The 20,460-nt window shown below is 38.2% G+C and overlaps 1 protein-coding gene across 1 annotated transcript in view; it reads right to left on the reverse strand.

Annotated features, from left to right (window-relative positions):
* Window positions 1-14,497: 14,497 nt before the first annotated feature.
* The window catches only part of LOC128857435 (uncharacterized), a 29,237-nt gene continuing 23,274 nt past the window's right edge, over window positions 14,498-20,460 (reverse strand). Inside the window, 4 exon segments of the mRNA XM_054093193.1 lie at window positions 14,498-15,608; window positions 15,666-17,941; window positions 17,944-18,169; window positions 18,292-18,493. Coding sequence (XP_053949168.1) covers window positions 14,582-15,608; window positions 15,666-17,941; window positions 17,944-18,169; window positions 18,292-18,493 — 3,731 coding nt within the window. The 3' untranslated portion in view covers window positions 14,498-14,581.

Consider the following 20,460-nt stretch of genomic DNA (forward strand, 5'->3'; position numbering starts at 1 on the left):
ATACCCCCATCTCCATCATTAACACTAATCTCAAATACTTAAGTTTTGCTCATATTTTTGTTTTCCTTTTTCCTTTGCAGGCATCCGGCAACACCATACAATTGTCATTCGAATCTTCTTCTTATTCGCGTTTAAAATTGGAAAGTGATTGTATGGACAAATGCATTTGCATTTAATTTTAATAAAAATAATTTAAATATAAGGATAAAAATAAGTGAAAACACGCGTGTGAGTGTATTTTTGGTGAATTTTAGTGAAGTGTTAAAAAATATATAGTGTAATGTGGCAAATTATAGTGAAGTTCCCGAGGGCACATTGAAGGCATATAATTACGAAATTATTATTTCTCGCATAGATTGGAGTTATAAAGAGTGTTCCTTAACACCTCACTAACATCTCCACCAAGTTTCATTAATAAAGACATTATAGTTTGCCAAAAATTGCCATTATTCTAAATTCCAGCCAAATACCAGCCTTGGCCAGACTTCTACACTGTTCTTAAAAATTTACAAATTTTCAACGTTGTTGCTTTTTTTACCCACTTGTAGCTAATTTTTTGGTAACCTTGAAAGGTTGAAAGGTCGCCGAAAGGTGCAGTACCTAATTTATGCTTTATTTTGGATTTGAGAGGAAATTAATTATTTAAATAGAAAATTAGGATGGGATAGGGTATTGGATAAGATTTCACTAGCAATTTTATAGGACCTGCCAAGACGACCTGAGTGATTTTAGACGTTTTAAATTGCACCCAATTATAAGCAACATAAATAGTTTCATTAGTAAAGACTAAGACTTAAGGCCAAACCGAACCGAACTTTGGCTAGTTTCGGCCGAGACCAAGCCAAAACCGAACGGAAGATTTTAAAGGGCCAGAGTAATAAGTCTCAAGCGCTTAAGTCTCAACCACATTTATTTCAGCTCATAACAATATGTACACACATACATATGCTTGCAAAAATAAATAAAATTTTTAAGTGTGCAGTTGTAAGAATTATTTAATACTCACAGTTGCATAATTTTATATTGTAGGGGGAAAACAGCAGCTAATCGTTTTGGTTCTTGTTGTTGTAGAAGTTCAGCCACTACGATGTAGTCCAAGGATGATAGATTACCACGTTTGGTCTACAGCTATGTTGAAAAACGAAATTGAGCGAGTAACTTCGGCTGCCACGCCACTGGGATCTCAGCAGCAGAAGAATTCTGCACACTCGTCCAATCACAAGGATGATAGATTGATTACCAGGTTTGGCTTTGGTGAAAATAATTGAGAAGGTGTGACTAATAACAGACCATTAACAGGCTCTCAGCGAATATGAAAGAATCAGCTGATGGGCTGGCGAAACAGGGGATGTGTTTACAAAAACACTTAGATTGTATTAGTGATATACGAAAAAAATCAACACAATATTACTTTTGTGGACAAGTGTGTGAATATGTGTGAAATTATCGTGCAGATTTCGTTGGGCGAAAAAATTGATACGAGTGATATACGAAAAGAAATCAACACAGTCTTCGCTCATGTTGCTTCGTAGCTATCTGAATAACGACTGATTAGAGGAGTGTGTGAAATGATTGTATAGAATTCGGCTGGTGATAAGATTGTATTATGGTGCGCACACTCACCGACGTAAACGTACGTTCAAACTTCTGACAGCGCCATGTAAATGAAAACTCATTATCGTGTACTTCCGACGGTATCGTGCATTTGTGTAAAATGAAAATTTTAGATTTTTCCGTGAATCCGTGTCAGCTGATTGCTCATCCCCTGTGACGTGGCAGTCGAAGTTACCCTCACAATTTTGTTTTTCACCATAGTTATAGGCCAAACCTTGTAAATCTATCATCTTTGAGGTTTGGCCAATCTGTTTGGAGAAAGTGTGCGAGCAACTTCGGTTGCCACATCACTGGGTACCCAGCAGTAGAATTCTGCCACGTATTCATAGATTTACCCAATCAGTCGTTTTTCAGAAGGCAACGAAGCAGCATGAGCGAAAACGGTGTTGATTTTTTCGTATACCAACACAATCTAAATTTTTCGGTAACAAAATGCTGTCATGATTCGATGGCGTCAACTGATCCTTTAAATTTCGCTGAGAGTCAGTTAATGGTCTGTCCTTGGCCACATCTTTTGAATTCTCTTCACCATGGTCCAATCAATCGTTGTTCAGACGGCAACGAAGGAACACGAGCGAATACATCGTTGATTTTTTCGCATGTCTCCAACACAATCTCAGTTTTTCCATAAACAAACCGCTTACATGACCTCGGTGGCGTCAGCCAATCAGTTGATTCTGTCAAATTTGCTGAGAACCGGTTAACGGCCTAATATTGGCCACACCAACTGAATTATTTTCGCCATGGGTGTAGTCACCAATCGTTATCGTCTAACGGTATGTCCACGAAATATGCTGTTTCGACGGGTTGGGTCCAAAGGAACAATCCTTGTTCCACTGTTTTGAGCTTTGGTCTCGAAAGAGGACAGACAATTGCGGCGCCCGTCTTCGATTTCGGCGAGAGGGTCGGCTGATGGATAGATATTATTTAGTAGCGTTGAATGGCTGACTGTATCGAAAGGCTTCGATAGGATAGCCCTCTTGCAAGGGTGGTTTTTGGTTAAGCCCATGAGTAGCCTGCGTATTTATGGCGGTTAGTGCAGTGTGCAGTTACTGTGCACTCTATCGAAGTTGCATGCTGATCTGTAGCTGGAGTCAGGTGTTTCGTAAAGAGTGGGAGTAAGCTGGCCTCAAGTGACTTCACTATTGCGGAAAGGAGAGTTATTGGATGGTAAGGCTCCCCTTGATCAGCGGGTTTCCCAGGCTTCAGTAGGGGGACCACTCTCTCTATTTTCTACTTGTTAGGCCGAGAGTGGCCAAAAACAAATTGAAGACCCTTGTGAGATAGATATGTTACTTCCGTCGGACACAAATTTTTCAACATCAGCTGTTGATACCGTGTGGTTAATAGTTTTGGAAGCTGTAGCTTTCCTGATGGATACCTGCTTTTCATCGCTGGAGAAAGTATGCGGTGTACAGTTATTTGTCAGTTTGTGCCGCCGCCTGGTATCACGACGCTTGAACCTGTCGACCGGACGATGCAAGCCACCCTGTCGTTGTGTATCATCGGGTTCGACATGAGCGTTACGGTGTACCAGAGCCAATTCACACCAGAGGTGAAGTTGCATTTCTTCAACTGCTCAGCACATTTAGTCCGCTTGTGTTGGATAACCAGATGCCGAATCCTTTTCAATTGAGATCCTTTATAGGTGGTTGCGCTCGTTTGTTGGACTAGCTGCTTCATATCGAAAATTGAGACGAATGCTCCGGAGCCTTCCAGCTGGGATGAGGCGAGCAGGAGCAGCAATGATCAACTTGCGGAATGTACGTTCGCCTAAGGGCACATCAGTGGAAATTGGAACAGCGGCGAAGGTATCCTTAGTGAATTCCGCATTTAATATAGGAACGAAGGTACGTGGAAGTAAAATCGACGGGTTTTTCAATCGAGACGATAATGGGCAAATGGTCACTTGCAAGAGATAGCATAGGTCGCCAAGTTATGCTATTAATCAGACCAATCGTCGAGGCTTGTCCGCAGGCAACAATCTTTGCGCCAATTGAATCTTATACGGGAATAAATGCAAATCAATGCGGATAATTCGTTGTAAAGTGGTCCGAGCAATGCCCAACTGCTGAGAACGGCGATTTTGGGATGTCCGTGGCGACGCCTTGGTCGGTTTTGATTTGACCTTTCGTACAAACGTTTGAACCTTTCGTACAAACGTTTAATGGTGTTCTTAGAAGGCGCACTTTCCACATTATTTAATTTTTTATACGCACGTTGAGTTTTCACAATTGACTTCTTTTGTTGAATATAAATTTCAACAATTTGGGACCGCGTGTACTGTTCCATGGTAAAAATCTGCTTGGACTGACGCTTCCAAAGCGGTATGTCATTAAGCGATCTGACGTCTCTGTCAAAAGATACAGGGTTGCCAGGTGGGTCCGTCGAATATTGGCAACCCTGTACGGTGAAAAACAAACTTATACGAGCAACTTCGGGTGCCACGTTAAAGGAGTACTCGTCAGTCGAATTACCCACTTATTTCACACGTATTCTCCCACTCGTCCAATCAGCCGTTGTTTAGATGGCAACGATCTAATTGGAGCGAATACTTTTCCAGATAGCAACTAAGCAAAATGAGCGAATACTGTGTTGATTTTTTTCCTATATCACCAACACAATCTCAATTTTTTTGTGACCATATCCCTTGTTTCGTCAGCCAATCAGCAGATTCCTTCAAATTCGCTGAGAGCCGGTTAACGGTCTGGGCTTTTCACCATGGGCACTGACCGATAGGAGCTCTTTCTCTTCTCACTGCTACTCTCCAGCAAATAAAATTCATCAAAATTTTTATTCCATATGTAATTTAGGTTTATTTTTTTTGTATTTATTTATACGCTTGTTATTGTTTGTGGTATATAATGTATTAAATGTAATATTTAATTAATTATGTTTATGTATATATATATATGTATTTATATATGTATATGTTGTTTTCATTTTGTTTTTGTTTTTGTTTTTGCTCTTTGATAAGTAATTTACACGAAATGCTAACCATAAGATAATCTGCAAATTCTTATATTTTCTAATTACGATTATTTCTTAACTTCACTCTAATATTTATATATTTGTATATGCATGTAAGTGTATGTGTGTGTAGGAAAGTGCGGATGTGTAAGTGTTAATAATAATGGATGGGAGACCTTAAGTGACAAGTAAATACATTTACATACAAAATCAGCAGCATTTAGTCTGCTACAATTCACAAAATCCTATATCCGACATCGACAGTTATTTGCTGTACTCTTTCAATGCGATCTCTCCTCCTATACCAGCTGGATATTTAGCCAAAAACCCTGGTAATGTGTGTGTGAATGTTTGTGTGCGCATACATATATAACTTTTTTCTGTAGGAAAGACAGCTCCTTTTCGTTTGGTTTTCACTTTGTATACAGCTTGAGAGGGGTTTCCTGATGTGCGGTATTTCTTATACTTTTTATTTTAAGTTACTTATGTATATAGATTTTTTCCTCATTATTTGAGTAATTTGTTTGATGCTATAATGCATTACATTTCTTGGTATTAAATTATTATTATTTTCTTTAATACATACACATTTTGTTAATGATATTATTTGTATGTATGCGTATGAATTTGTGTAGCAAATATTTATTTTAACTTTTCTAATATTTTCATTTGTATTACTTAGCGGACATTCATGCACGTGTGTATGTACGTAGGTACATACATATGTACATGTCTGTATACGCTTTAAAGGCAGTACAAAAGGGTACAAAGGACCAAATGCGGAAAAGTTATAATAATGAAGTAAATTAAAAAATTTTAAATTTAAGATTAAAAAAAAAATAAAGTAATATAAAAACAATTAAAGATGAATTAATATAAAAAAAAAAAAAATAAAACTGAAATAAACTAAAATTAAATGAGATTATGATAAAAAAGTAAAACTTAAATAAAAAATAATACTAAATGAAATAAAATAAAAAAATAAAAATAAAATGAAATGTAATAAAATAAAGAATGAAATAAGATCAAATAGAATAACAAAAATTAATTAAAAAAAAATGAAGTAAAAAAGTATATAAAAAAGGAGAAAAAAGTAATAGAAAAAAGTAAAATGAAACTAAAATGAAAATGAAACTGAAATAAAATAAATTTTGAAATAAGATTAAAGAAATGAAATAAAGTACAATAAAAAAATTAAAAGTTATTGTAAAAAAATGAATTAAAGTAAAAAAAATGAAAATAAAAAATAAAACTTAAATAAACTAAAATAAAGTAAAATAAAACAAAATTAAATGACATTGTAATAAGAAAAACAAAATTTTGATTTTAAAATTAAATAAAAAATTAAATTTGAATAAAACTAAAATAAAATAAAAAACAAAAATAAAAAAAGTAAAAAAATGAAAAAAGAAGATAAAAAAAATTAAGTACAATAAAAAAAGAAAAAAAAAATGAAATAAAATATAAAAAAAATTAAAATAAAACTGAAATAAAAAAAAATAAAAGAAAATCAAATGAGATTATAATAGGGAAACAAAAATTAGTTTTAAAATAAAATAAAAAATAAATTAAAATAAAATTAAAAAAAAATTAAATAAAAAATAATAACAAATGAAATAAAATAAAATAAAAAATAAAACTAAAATAAAATGAAATGAAATAAAATAAAGAATGAAATAAGATCAAATAGAATAACAAAAATTAATTAAAAAAAAATGAAGTAAAAAAGTATATAAAAAAGGAGAAAAAAGTAATAGAAAAAAGTAAAATGAAACTAAAATGAAAATGAAACTGAAATAAAATAAATTTTGAAATAAGATTAAAGAAATGAAATAAAGTACAATAAAAAAATTAAAGATTATTGTAAAAAAATGAATTAAAGTAAAAAAAATGAAAATAAAAAATAAAACTTAAATAAACTAAAATAAAGTAAAATAAAACAAAATTAAATGACATTGTAATAAGAAAAAAAATTTGATTTTAAAATTAAATAAAAAATTAAAATTGAATAAAACTAAAATAAAATAAAAAACAAAAATAAAAAAAGTAAAAAAATGAAAAAAGAAGATAAAAAAAAATTAAGTACAATAAAAAAAAGAAAAAAAAAATGAAATAAAATATAAAAAAAATGAAAATAAAACTGAAATAAAAAAAATAAAAGAAAATCAAATGAGATTATAATAGGGAAACAAAAATTAGTTTTAAAATAAAATAAAAAATAAATTAAAATAAAATTTAAAAAAAATTAAATAAAAAATAATAACAAATGAAATAAAATAAAATAAAAAATTAAACTAAAATAAAATGAAATGAAATAAAATAAGGAATGAAATAAGATCTAATAAAATAATAAAAAATTAATTAAAAAATAAAATAAAGTAAAAAGAGTATACAAAAAAACGAAAAAAAGAATACAATAAAGTAAAATGAAACTAAAATGAAACAGCAACTGAAATAAAATAAATTTTGAAATAAGATTAAAAAAATGAAATAAAGTACAATAAAAAAATTAAGAATTAAAAAAAATGCATTAAAGTACAAAAAAAAAAATGAAAATAAAAAATAAAACTTAAATAAACCAGAATAAAGTAAAACAAAACAAAATTAAATGAGATTACAATAAGAAAAAAAATTAATTTTAAAATAAAATAAAAAATTAAAAATAAACTAAAAAAAATATTAAAAAATATTAAATAAAAATTCATAATAAATGAAATAAGGTGAAATAAAATAAAAAAATAAAGCTAAAATAAAATGAAATAAAATTAAGAATGAAGTAAGATCAAATAGAATAATAAAAAAATAAATTAAAAAATAAGATAAATCAAATTAAATTAAAATAAAATAAAGCAAAATAATAGTTCGAAGATTTTTAAATATTTAAGCAATAGCAACCGCATGGGCGTAGAACTTGGACTACGCTTCACCAGAGCACAATCTCTTGAAAATTTTATCCAGGATGTGTAATCTGCGGCAATAGCCGAGATGGATCCAAAGCACCACTTCCGCTTCGTTATCGCTTATAGCAGCTCGATTGGAGCTTGAGTGAAAATGATTTAATCTCAGTTAATAATATATATAAAAATGACTCATTGTTTTTGACGTGAATCGTAATGCCTAATGCAGTGTTGAGTTTAAAAGACAAAATTAATGTCATTTCAATTCGTGAAAAACTTAGTGAACGCGTGTTGGCAAAGAAATGTAAGATCAGCAAAACTCAAGCTGCTTGCATCATCAAAACCAAAGACCAAATTTTACGTTTGTGGAACACTGATGTCAATCCGGAGAGAAAAAAGAGTCTGCTAGAGCCCAAAGGTTTTAGGGGACCCGGTGCTCTAGAAATTTCAAAAAATCGATTTTTTGTTTTTTCAATATTTCGAAAGTGCAGTATCTTAAGAATAGGTATACTGTGAAATTTTCATGCGGAAATTCTCATAATTATAGCTTCTACAGCCCATTAAATAGGTAGAGAGCGGTCCGGCGCTCCAGTACTTCAAACTTTAAACTCGTTTTTCTAGAAACGACTTTTTTCAGGCTGGAGCTGTCAAAAAAAATTTTTTTTTAACCGAATCGTCTGAAATTGTAATATGTTGTTCACAACATCAATTTCTATCGCCCGTACTAGAATCATATTATTATTTCAATTATTTCGTATTTTTTTTATTAAAAAACTGAAGAAAAAAAACTCGATTTTTAGAGTGCCAAATTCAAAAACGCTCTATTTTGTCAATTGTTTTTTGTTTTTATTCCAGTAGCGGGACATAGCTACAGTCATACTGATTAATAATTTTTTTGGGTTTTGTTTTTCAGATAAATAACGGGTGATTTTTTAGCTATTATCTTTTTAAACAGTTGGTTTAAACAGCTGACGCACGTTTCGTGTTTTGTTTCACTGTCAAACATCTTCAGTTTGGTCTATAATTTAACCATGAATCGTCTTACAAACGAACAACGCTTGCAAATCATTGAATTTTATTATAAAAATGCGTGTTCTGTTAAGAAAGTTTAAAGTCGAAAAATTGTGTTCAGCGACGAAGCTCATTTTTGGATCAATGGGTACGTAAATAAGCCGAATTGTCGATTTTGGAGTGAAGATCAGCCAAAAGAATTGCAAGAGCTGCCAATGTATCCAGAAAAGGTCACAGTTTGGTGCGGTTTATGGGCTGGAGGTATCATTGGACCGTAGTTCTTCAAAGATGCTGCGAATCGTAACGTAATAACGAAACGTAATGGTGAGTGCTACCGTGAAATGATATCCTACTTTTTTTTGCCCAAAATGCAAGAGCTTGACTTGCATGACATGTGGTTTCAGCCAGACGGTGCCACATGCCACACAGCACGCCTAACAATGGACTTGTTGAGAGGCGAGTTCGGTGAACTTTTACTTTCGGGACCTGTCAATTGGCCACCCAGATCGTGCGATATAACGCCTCTAGATTACTTTTTGTGGGGCTATGTTAAAGCTCATGTCTATTCAGATAAGCCTGCTTTAATTAACGCATTGGAAGACAACATTAAAGCATTTATATGTGAGATACCGGCCGAAACATTGGAAAGAGTATCCCAAAATTGGACTAAGCGGATGGATCATTTGAAGCGCAGTCGCGGTCAACATTTGCATGAAATAATCTTCAAATATTAAATTATATGTACTGTTCTATTGATTTAAATAAAAATTGCATGCATTTTTCTGAATTCTACGTGTGTTTTTTTAAAAAACTTTCCTATAGCTCTTAAAAAATCACTATATTAGATGTTGTTTATTTCATACACAAAGCGTGGGAGCAAGTGAGTCCACAGACCTTACAAAATTGTTTCATCAAAGCTGGGTTTGGGAAAACAGATATGCCCAATAACGATAGAGGATAGACCGCAGAAGATGAGCTTCAACTATCAGCACTTGCTCAGTTCTCCAACATTATTACTCGAGAGTAGCTACCTCAAGAGAAGACACTGTATTAATAAACCTATATTTAACGTAAGGAAAGAATTTAGCTGCTTATAAGAGCCGCTCATGAGACAGAGAGCCAGACACTGCAATGAGGCTTTAAAAAAATTTTACTCACAGAATGAGCTACTCCAAAGCGAACCGAAGCAGACATCAGTATGGAATCGTATACCATAAGAAGGAAACATTTCACTTATCTGGATTCCTGGGCACAGGAATATAGAGGGAAATGACCCCCAGGAAGAGGTCGACAAAAGTGGTTTCAGTTGTCCCCTTCTCAGACATCGGTGCCCCTTTGATCGGTGTTAAAGGGAAACTACGCAATTTCTTTCTAAAAAAACGCAAGACAGATGGAGGTCTGTCTTATCGTGCACTACTTCGAAATCACTGTGACCTCAATATGATAGAAGCAGAACGCTTAAGGCGATGGGAGTCCCCCGCCATTCAATTTCCAAACTCATTGCGGTGCTCACTGGTCACTGGGTGATCGGAACTCATGCGGAGAAACTTGGAATTCCGTACAACCCCTATTGCAGAAACTGTTAGGATCCTGCGGCTCTGGCGGCTAGGCGCTTGAGATTCTTTAGCGTGCCCTTTCGGGATGACTTCAAGAAATTCTCCAGCCTAGATCCCTTTTCTCTCCTCCACTACATCAACAGCACTGCATGTCTGTAGACGGTTTTCTCTTCCCAAACATTTTTTCGCAGATAGTGGTCCACATTATGGTAACAAAACGGGACGTAAGTGCAACATGTAGTGTACCTGGAGTACTCTTGCCATCTAACCTGCCTACCTACGTTCCCACGACAGTCGCTTCTACGTAACCAGAACGACCCGGTTTTATATCCGGCCAAGGACTGTCATTTCAGCAGCATTTCTCGTACATGCACGGTGAATGGGTATGCTTCCACAACAACAACAACAACCTACCTACCATAAATAGTGGAAATGTGGAAAATTAAACTTGTACTATATTTGTACCACCCTTTGCTAATGCAAATAAATTTTGATGAAATGCACTCAGTTGATTTTGATAATCCAATTGTTGCCTACTTTTTTGTAGTATTGAAAGTTTTTTTTTTGGTTTTTTCTCTTGCTATTCTGTGTTTGATGTTTGTACTTGTAATCTTACGCTAATCATGCTTATACAGGGTGTAAAAATAGCGATTAATCTGCTTTTTATTGTTGCTTTGTTGATTATTTTTTTTTTCTCTCTCTCATTTCTTTTTCGTTATTTTTGTTCTTTATGATTTATGATTAGTTTAGATTATTTTAAAAATGCTCAGTGATTTTTACAGGCAAGCTGCGGCTGCTTAGCAATTTTTTTAGCGATAATATTAACAAAATGGTTTGCATGCGTATCCATTTTTTTTGTCAAATTTCTATGGAATATTTTATTATCAAATATTTTTGGGTGTTATACATTACGTTTCGCATATAAAAACATTTGATAATGTCTGCTAAATAGTTTAAGGTGTAGCGTTGGCCTTTACTAAGTATTTTATTTTATTTTTTTTTTATTTTGTGTTTATGTATATACTGATGTTTTTTATGTGGTTACATGTGTATGTATAATACAAAGATATTTTTTTTATTATTTTTTTTGTTTTCATTTTACTTCCTATGCTTACTTCGCTAGAGAAAATAAACATTTTATATTTACTTTTTACTTTAAACATTGGCACATAGTATTTTATTTGATTTTTTATTTTTATTTATTTTATTTTTTATTTTTTTTTTATTATTATTTTTATTTGCAAACTAACTCGATTACTTGTCTAGAAGTAAACTTTTACATTTTCACTTCACTTTAAACTTCAGTTTCAGTTAATATAGTTTTCTAATGATAATACCACAAAGGGAAAGGAACAAACACATTTATTAGTAGCTGATACATACATACACTAACACATATGCAATGTGCAAGAAAAAACAAAAACAGTAAATATGCAATATAAATACGTTTGACAGTTAGGGATAAAGATTTCATTTTAGTTTTCTTCTTTTTTTCTTGGTTTTTGGTATCCTTAGATTTGCTCAAAAGTCAAACTGGCAGACGAACTACCGAAATTAAAGTCATAAATTTATGATGTCACAAAATTAAGCTCACCGTATTAGTGTTAAAATACATGCAGTTGTGTATACATATACTTATATATATACAAAAACTATGTAAATATATGCATTAAATTTTCTGCAGTAGTGTTTTCATTATATGCGTCTATGTATACCCACCTTTATTTTACATTATATTTGTTGTTCTACAGCTGCTGCCTAAATCTTCATTTCTTAAGATTTCACTTCACGCTCCAATTTCCTTAAAATCCATTTACACTTTTTACGACTTTTCATTTCTTTCTACTTCACAAAGCTTTCTTTTTGTCATTTTTTACTATACAACGACGGCTTTACGACGCTCGTGTCTTAAATTTAGTTGGCCAACGGGTGGCGAAACCAATAGCATCATTTCGTGTCGGAAAATGATGGGTTTTTACTGCTCTAAGTACAATCAACAGCGTGAGACAATGTGAAAAAAAACGGAACGATTTCAGCACAATTGTAAAGTAAGAATAGCGAATCGAAGCCTGGAGTACTGGCCTTAAAATTAAAATTCAGATGTGGAATAATTACTAGAGTAAAATAGTGAAAGTTGGTACTGGTTTTGCCTTATACTGGCACCGTAGAGTACTCAAATATTGAAAAATTTGAAAACAAAAAAAATGCAAAAGAACCAACCGACGAGTATAAAAGATTCTGTATAAGCAGACACCCGCAGCTCGCGAAAGACAGAGCAGTACATATTTGAGGGTATCAAAACGGCGCTTTAGTGCTACTTGAGGAGTGCCAGACCGGCACTTCAACCATTTCACCTACCCACATATTTGAGGTCCAACTTCTCCAAAACATTCCCCTCGCTGATGGATAAATTCAGTAAATCAAGTTGCAACAGCACTAACTTGGGCCATCATTCAGCGCAGAAATGAACTCAAAAGGCAACTCAACAGCCATGGCTCACTTCGGTCAACCTACAGAGCGGCAGCGAAGCAAGTAAAGAAATCGACCAGATACGTTAAGGGAAAGTTCATTGAATATCTTGCTAGCGATGCCGAAGCCGCAGCAGGTGCAAATAATATGAAAATGCTGCACCGCATAGTTGGCCGCCTAACGAACCAGCAGAGTAAGAGTAACCAACCAACCAATAAGAGATCTGATTGGTGCTTTACTAACCTCCAATGATGACCAGATCCGTAGATGGAAGAAACACTTGGAAACAATTAAAAACATCGCTATTGGTAGCGAATCTGGGCAGCCCAACAACCAGCAGCAAAATAACAACTTCCTGCCCTAGTCTAACGGCGATCCGGGATGCAATCAAGAAGCTGAAGCTTAACAAAGCCGCGTGCGAAAATGACATACAGCCATAACTACTGATAGCCGACCTGCAAATTTCACTTCAAATTCTGCATCTCCACATCAGCGATGTCTGGGACAATGAAAAGCTGCCCCCGTCCTGGACAAACTCATCATCGTGAAGCTGCTTAAGAAATGCGATTTGCGTGACTGTGGCAACTGGCGAGGAATAACCCTGCTCAACGCCACCTACAAAATCCTAGCCACGATCATACAAAGCAAAGTCCAATGTATCGAACGTTTATTAAGCGATGAACAAGCTGGATTTCACCCTCATCGAAGCTGTGTTGTCCGCGCCTTACACGCTGTTCGTAGACTTCAAGAAGGCCTTCGACACAATAAAACGGAACTAAATATGGATGGCGCTGAATAGAAACAGAATGCCTGCTAAGATAATCCGTGTCTTCAGAGTCCTTTACGAGAACTCCGAACTGGCAATGCTCCACAACGGCAACATTAGCGACCCATTCCTCACCAATGGAGGCGTAAGGCAAGGTTATTCCCCGTCGAGTATCTGGTGGAATTTGTCGAAAGCTTCTGCTGCCTCGGCTGCACTATCACGGCAGACGGCGGAGCAGATGAAGATGTTAACTGTAGGCTAAACGAAGCAAGGGTGGCGCTCGGGTGAGTTCGCAAATCGCTAGGCGCATTAAGCTGCGAATATTCAGGTCATGTATGAAATCTCTATTGTTTTATGAAAGTGAAACATGGCTGGTCTCTAACACCATTACACAGAGGCTACAATCTTTCACCAAAAAATGCCTCCACACCATCTGCAGAATATTCTGGCCGAACACCATCAGTAACGACACGCTGTGGAGATCAACGAACGAGGAGCTCATCCTATGGCAAATCAAACGCAGAATTGGCGATGAATTGGACTAACAAATGCCGACATCACATGGGACGGCGCAAAAACAACAGAACCGTGTACGATGGAAGAGTCTTGCCCAGGCTCTATTCTCCGGAGTGGAGTGAATAAGGATATTAAAACTTAACAATTTTCTGTGAAACTGCAGAATTCCATTGATCAGATAAGTGGCAATTGAGCAGTGAGAGCCGTAAAGTTTTGGAAATATCAAGTGGAGAAAAACGTATGCAATGAAAAGTGTGATGAGAAATGGAATTATGAGTAACGAAGCTGAACAAATTTTTCGTATGGAAGACGATGCTTGAAAGAAAAGGCCTTTCGATTCTTCATTAATGCTGGGATATCTAAACTTGGTTGGCTATTGTTTTCTGATATCGTTGGAAATCGAAAAACTGCTGTGAAAAAGCCCTTCAATCTTTAGAAATCAAGTGGAGTTCTTAAGTTAATTTCAATTTCTGAATGAGCGTTTGGCTGGCCTGTATTATTCAACTCAAGGAAAAGTGCCTAAATGGCTCAAGGGCTTTCGGAAGAAAACTTTTCCGTCAGATTTCTGGTAATAAGACATTTTATGGAATCAGATTTCAGTCGATTGTATTTAGAAGTAAGGACTCAATCAAAGAAGAGTCTTGTATCTCTTTTGATTCGCAATAACGAAAAAATATATTCTTGTTGTATACCTAAAATTGTTTGTGCTTCAAATTTCAATAGTTCGCTTTGAATGACATAAAACAAATTTTTTCTGTGACCATCTTCTCTTACTCTCGCTTTTAATAGTACGCTGGGAAAGGATGATAATTGGAGGGATTGGAAGCATGATGATTTGCCGATGGCAATACTGGTGGTCGTACACTGGGATGATAATTGCCCGAGGCTACTTGATGATAAGCACCGAAACTGCGCGCCATATGCCTATTCTGCGCCGTCTCGCCAAGAAGTCTGGACTGATCGGTGCCCAATAGTCGATTGTTTTGCTCCATCAACAGATGTGCGGTGGGATCGACGAGTAGGCGATGCTGATCCGCAGCCACATTGGAGGCTGCCAATATGCGATGCTGTTCTACTGTGGACAAAAGACGATGATGTTCGAGGCTTTCACGACTCTGATGTTGCATTTGTGAGGAAAGGAAAGATCGATTATTGCCAACGGACATATTGGTGTTCGGCGTTAAATCCAACGAAGCCATGCGTAGCATATCGTGATGTGGATGGTTGTAGGGTAATTGCGGCGGTGATGGCACCACATAATTAGCTGTGCGACTCAAGTCTACCGAAGTGGTCTGATCGTGATCCTGCTCGCCGAGTTGATCGGGAAGCATGTTATGCATGGCGGATTGATGTTGTTGCATGACAAGCTGACTGGAGTGCTCCTGTTGCTGTTGGTGTTGTGCAGCTACAGCTGCAGCGGCCGCCACAGCCGAACTGTGGTGTTGTTGTTGCTGTGTTTGTGCCTGTTGTGTTTGTTGTTCACGCTCGGAGAGTATGTCGTAGATGTGATGATGGTAACGTCCGATGCCGGATATGTTTGAGCTTGCGCTACCGGGCAGTTGGAAGTTGTGATGGTAATTTGAAGCGCTAACACTGGAACGCGACATGTCGAGCCCTTGCAAATCGGATAGATCGTTAGCGGTGGGTGCTGATGTGGTGTTGCTATTGGCGCTGCGATAGTCGGCTGGCGAGTCGAGCTCTTGGCTGTTGTACTTGAGATTCGCGGCGTTGGCGGCCATACTCTCGTACTTGGTGTACATGAGATCCATTTGCGACTGGGAAAATTTCATACGCATGTCTTGACCCGAGCTGTGAGAATATGCATAGTAGTTACTAAATATAAAATATATGATAGACTGATCTTACCTATTTTGTGGAATAATACTGTTCTCATCGTCGCTTGATAAATGCGGATTATGTCCAATCGTTTGCCTTCTATCGCTTTCGTGTTCGGCGCGTTTATGACGCATCATTTCGCCGTTAAAATTGTATCGTGGTATGGACGGCGAGGATGCGGGCGATATGAGCTCGTGATCTGGATATGCGCTGCCAACGCTGGAGGCATTGCGCCGATGCGCTTGCATGGTGGGCAAAGGTGAGGATGCTGATATGTTATTGTTGCTATTGCCGCTGGCGCTGTTGCCACTGCTGTTGCTACCAGCTGTGCCTGGGCCCCCAGGTGTGCCATTGGCGCCTGTAGCATTGGCATTACTGAACATACCGTAGTCGCGGCCAGGTGATATGGGCTGCGGCGAGGGCGGTGTGCGATGATGTACCGAAGAGAAGCCATCCGAATCAGCAGCGCTTCCGCTCAAATGCTGTGGACGTGGCGTCGAGCCAGCATCAACATCTACGTCGTTATTGTTTTGGTTGCTTTGAGGATTTGTCGGTGTCGAAGCGTTTGGCGATATGTTGCATGGAGTCATGTTGTTGCCTGAGTTGGGAAACATTGGCAGTGGTGGTATTTGCATGGGGAAGTTACTGAGGTTCTTCATCATCTTCAGCTCGTTTTCCAGGTTGTCAATGCTGTTGATGGAGTGGTGGTTGGCGGCAGTGTCTGTGCTGAAGCGATTTGACTCCGTGTCCACGTGATGGGCACTCATAGGGCTGTCGGTGTTGATATTCGACTCATTTGCCACCTTCATATCATTATTTTCCGAGTCGATCATATTTCCTACGGAGTTCAACGCTGCTTCTACGAGCATGCTTGCCGATGTTGAGGCACTGCCTCCGCCGCTCAGTCTTGCATTGGCATTGTTGTAAAACGAACTCATAAATGATTGCGAATGCGCCAAAGAGTTCATTTGCAGTTGAGCATCTTCGGTTTGATGACTTGGTGTGCTGTTGGCCCCAGTACCACCCATGTTGTTCGCATTGGCATTGCCCGCGTTAGCGACGTTCACAGCCGCTCCGATAGTTCCACCCACGCCTGCACCTCCACCGTTATGGTGATATTGCTGCATTTGACCGCCGCTGCCATTATTGTTATTATTGTTGGATTCGACCACATCGAGAAATGAAGAATTTTCATCTTCCTCGCCACGATTGTTATGATGCGCATGATTAGCACTAGCCGAATTCATCAAACGCGCCAAGAAGTCCCGATTGTGACCGATCAATTTGCTGGCATCGTCGACTGCATTCGGAGGCACCGCAAATGGCGGCAAACCCATATCATTTGCCACACCAACCCCGACGCCACCAGCGTTTCCGGTCATACTGCATGCGGCAGCTACAGCCGCAGCACCGCCCATAGCAGCAGCAACGGCCGCATCGGTGCCCACCCCACCGCCAATACCCACACCACCACCTATGCCACAGCGATCCACTGAGGCGGCGCAATCACGCGTCAGATGATGATCATCGCCGCTAATCCATTTCTTGCTTCCTTTGCTCACAACCAAATTCTGTCCCAAGGCGTTCATACTTGTATGATGGCGATAGCTGTTATTGTCATCGTGCGGCTCGCCGTGCCCACCGTCATGCGGATCGTCCTGCCCATTATCATCCTCATCATCATCTTCGTCGTCGTCGTCGTTCAGCATGCCGGCCACAGCGTGTCCACCCATCGCCATGGCATGATGTTGGCTATTCAGCCCAGACATCATGTGCATTTTATTGGGATCTTCGGTAGCTGTCGCCGCTCCAGCACCGGCCATTGCCGATACAGCGGCAGCGGCGGCAACCACCTGTTGCACTTGATGCTGTGCGGTGAGACGTTGTGCGGTCGTGGTCAAAAACGACTCCACAAGACTAAGCTGAGCATTTGCTTGTTTGCGGCGCACCTGCTCCATATGTTCATCTTCGTCCTCCTCCTCAGTACCGTCGACGCCGACGCCTACACCGACACCCACTCCAGGAGCGCCGGCGCCCATTAAACTCATATTTGGCGCGGGTGGCTCTTTCTTTTTCTTACGTTTGCGACTACCCACCACCTTTTCACCGAATATGCTCGAGATCTTGGACGAGAGTAGCGAGAGATTGGGCTCGTTGCGACATAAGTCTTTGATCGATTTGCCAGATTTCTTGATAGCCTCGAAGATGTTGTCATCGGAGAATTCGGTGTCGCTTTGCATACTCGAACTTAGGCGCGAGTTTTGGTCTTCCAAGCTCTTGCGTCGCCGCCGTGGCGCTTGTTCTGCGTGTTAGAAATGATAGAAAAAGGTGAGTAAAAAGGTTTACTAACAAGCGCAGTCAGCGACTTACCTAAGAAGTCCACTTTCATGCCACCCGAATAAGCGTCGAAGGTGTATGCAACGCTACGCTCGATCTTCGGCATCTGTTCCTGTGTATAATTGTGCACCTTCTTATAATGGAATTGAAGACATTGTTTTGTGGTGAAAGCGGCATTACATTCCGGCTCCGAACATCTGCAAAATGGACATTCACAATATGAGAAAATATACGTGAACAATGGCATAAGGACATGAGGTATCTTTTGGCATAAATGAGTTTATTTATTAGTTAGTTCGAACTGAACGTCGAGACATACTTGAACGGCCTGACGCCCGAATGTGTGAGCATATGAATTTTCAAGTTACTGCGATTCTGGAAGAGCTTCTGACATCGAGGACAGCTAACCACCGTCGAGTTACGACTGTGCACCTCCTTGGAGTGGCGCTGCAGTGCGGCACGTGATCCTAGAAGTTTTGAACATAATTTACACTGAAAATCTCGTAAAACTTCAGCCATATCTAAAATGAAATTTATGAAGAAAATGAAATTTTGTGGTGGATTGTGGCGATTTTGAAAATAATAAAAGGAAAATGAGCAAAAATAATATACAAAAAGCGAAATGTTGTTAGGTTATGTGGGTATGCTGTAGCAGTGACTACCAGGGTTAGTATTTTTCCATAAGCAGCTACTATCCATCTAGGTAAATATGTTGTTGTTTTTTATGCAAAATACTACAATTAGAGGTTAGTAAGTTCACAAAGTGGTAGTGTATAAATACATATCTCGTTATATTATTCTATTTCATTAGTTTGATTAGCAATTAAAAGTATTGGATGTTTACTGGTACTAAGTAGGTACACATAGGGGATATACTTATACAGCAAATGACATGTCGAACGGTAATTCGGACGATAAAAGTCGAGGAGTCTTCTGCCAGGAGTGTCCAATCCGTTTTAGCTTAAGCTTCTCAATCATAACAGGGCATTTTCAGAGTAGGTATACCAGTTAAGAGGAAGAAGTAGTCGATAAGCTGCTCGTAAGTGTAGAAAAAAAGATAAACATTTACTTGGATAATAGGGCCTGACTTGCTAAGGACGGAGAGTGCCTGACTTCCATTTAGGTTGCAGCCAAATACTTCGCAGTCAAGCTTACAAGGGTCCGGGATCACAGCGCTATTACAGTCAACTGCATGGCAGATGAGCTAGATAGGCAGAATACTTGGCAGTTTCCTCGGAACTCCGTGATCTGCTCTTGAGTAGGTGGTCTTCGAGTCAGTCTAGAGTGTACGCCTTCTGGTCACGTGTGAATCGAAGTGCTTCAAGGAATACAGAGAGGCTATAGAGAAGGTCGCTATTCGCATTAGTGGTGGGTGTTTTAACCGACACTTAACAGAACTTTCAGTACTGTCTTTTCCCGGTTCCCGTATGGGGGATGATGAGCTGAAATCAACTCGATGTCTTGTCCTCAGTTGCTCTGCTTTCGCGAGGCTACGCATTAGTAAGTCTGAATGATGAGTTTGGATATTTCTACCTAGGCTACACATTAGCAAGTCTGAATGAGCAACTTAGATGCTTCCGCGTTAGCAGACCCTCAATTCTTATTCACTAGAATTGGTCGTTCAACTTAACGGGATAATACTAACCTATCCGCAAGCTAGACGTAGACATACGCTCTCGAAACGAAAAAGCCAGAGGGGCATTCGGGATGTTGTACCCTGTGTGGCGAAACAAAAACCTGAGTTCCAGTTGTAAAGTTAGACTCTTCAAGTTGAATGTGCTGCCTGTACTGCTGTACTGTAGCTCTATCTGGAAATTCACTACTGCTATAACCAGTCGCTTACAAGTTTTTGTCAACTGCTGTCTAAGGATTATATTCCAAATTTTCTGACGAAAAATAATGCCAAACAAGGAATGGCTGGAAAAAGTAAACAGGGAGCCGCTAGACATTTAGATTAGAAGGCACGAATTGAAGTGGATTGGTCACACATTCCACAAAGAAGACGGTAACAGAGCGAAGAAGGCAATGGAATGGAATCCACTCACAGCGATAGGAAGAGCGCCAAGGGAAACTTGAAAAAGAACTGTGGATCGCAAGACGTCTCAACTCAGGTTAAGCTGGAAGCAGATGAAGCCGCCATCCCGTAATCGGGCGAGAGGCGCGCAGGTATTTTGGTGCGCCATGTCCCGCTAAGGATTTACGGAAACAATGAAGATGCTGATGATCCGCAAGTTATGGTTTGCCAATTTGAAAGGGCCTTGGACTATCAATTGGATCATAAATTTCAGTTTTGTTTAATCGTTTGGATATGAAAAGGCTGTCCGTGAGATGGGAATTGCGCTTGCTTGTAACTGTTACCAAACGCCACCTATGGGTAACTTGGAAATAGTGTTTGGCGATCTTTGTTCACAACCTCTCCGATTTTTTGTGTCGATTCACCACAGTAAACCGGAAGCTAAGGAACAGTCGAGTCTCGTCGTGATTCGAG

This window comes from Anastrepha ludens, chromosome 3 (assembly GCF_028408465.1).
Source record: "Anastrepha ludens isolate Willacy chromosome 3, idAnaLude1.1, whole genome shotgun sequence".
Lineage (NCBI taxonomy): Eukaryota > Metazoa > Arthropoda > Insecta > Diptera > Tephritidae > Anastrepha > Anastrepha ludens.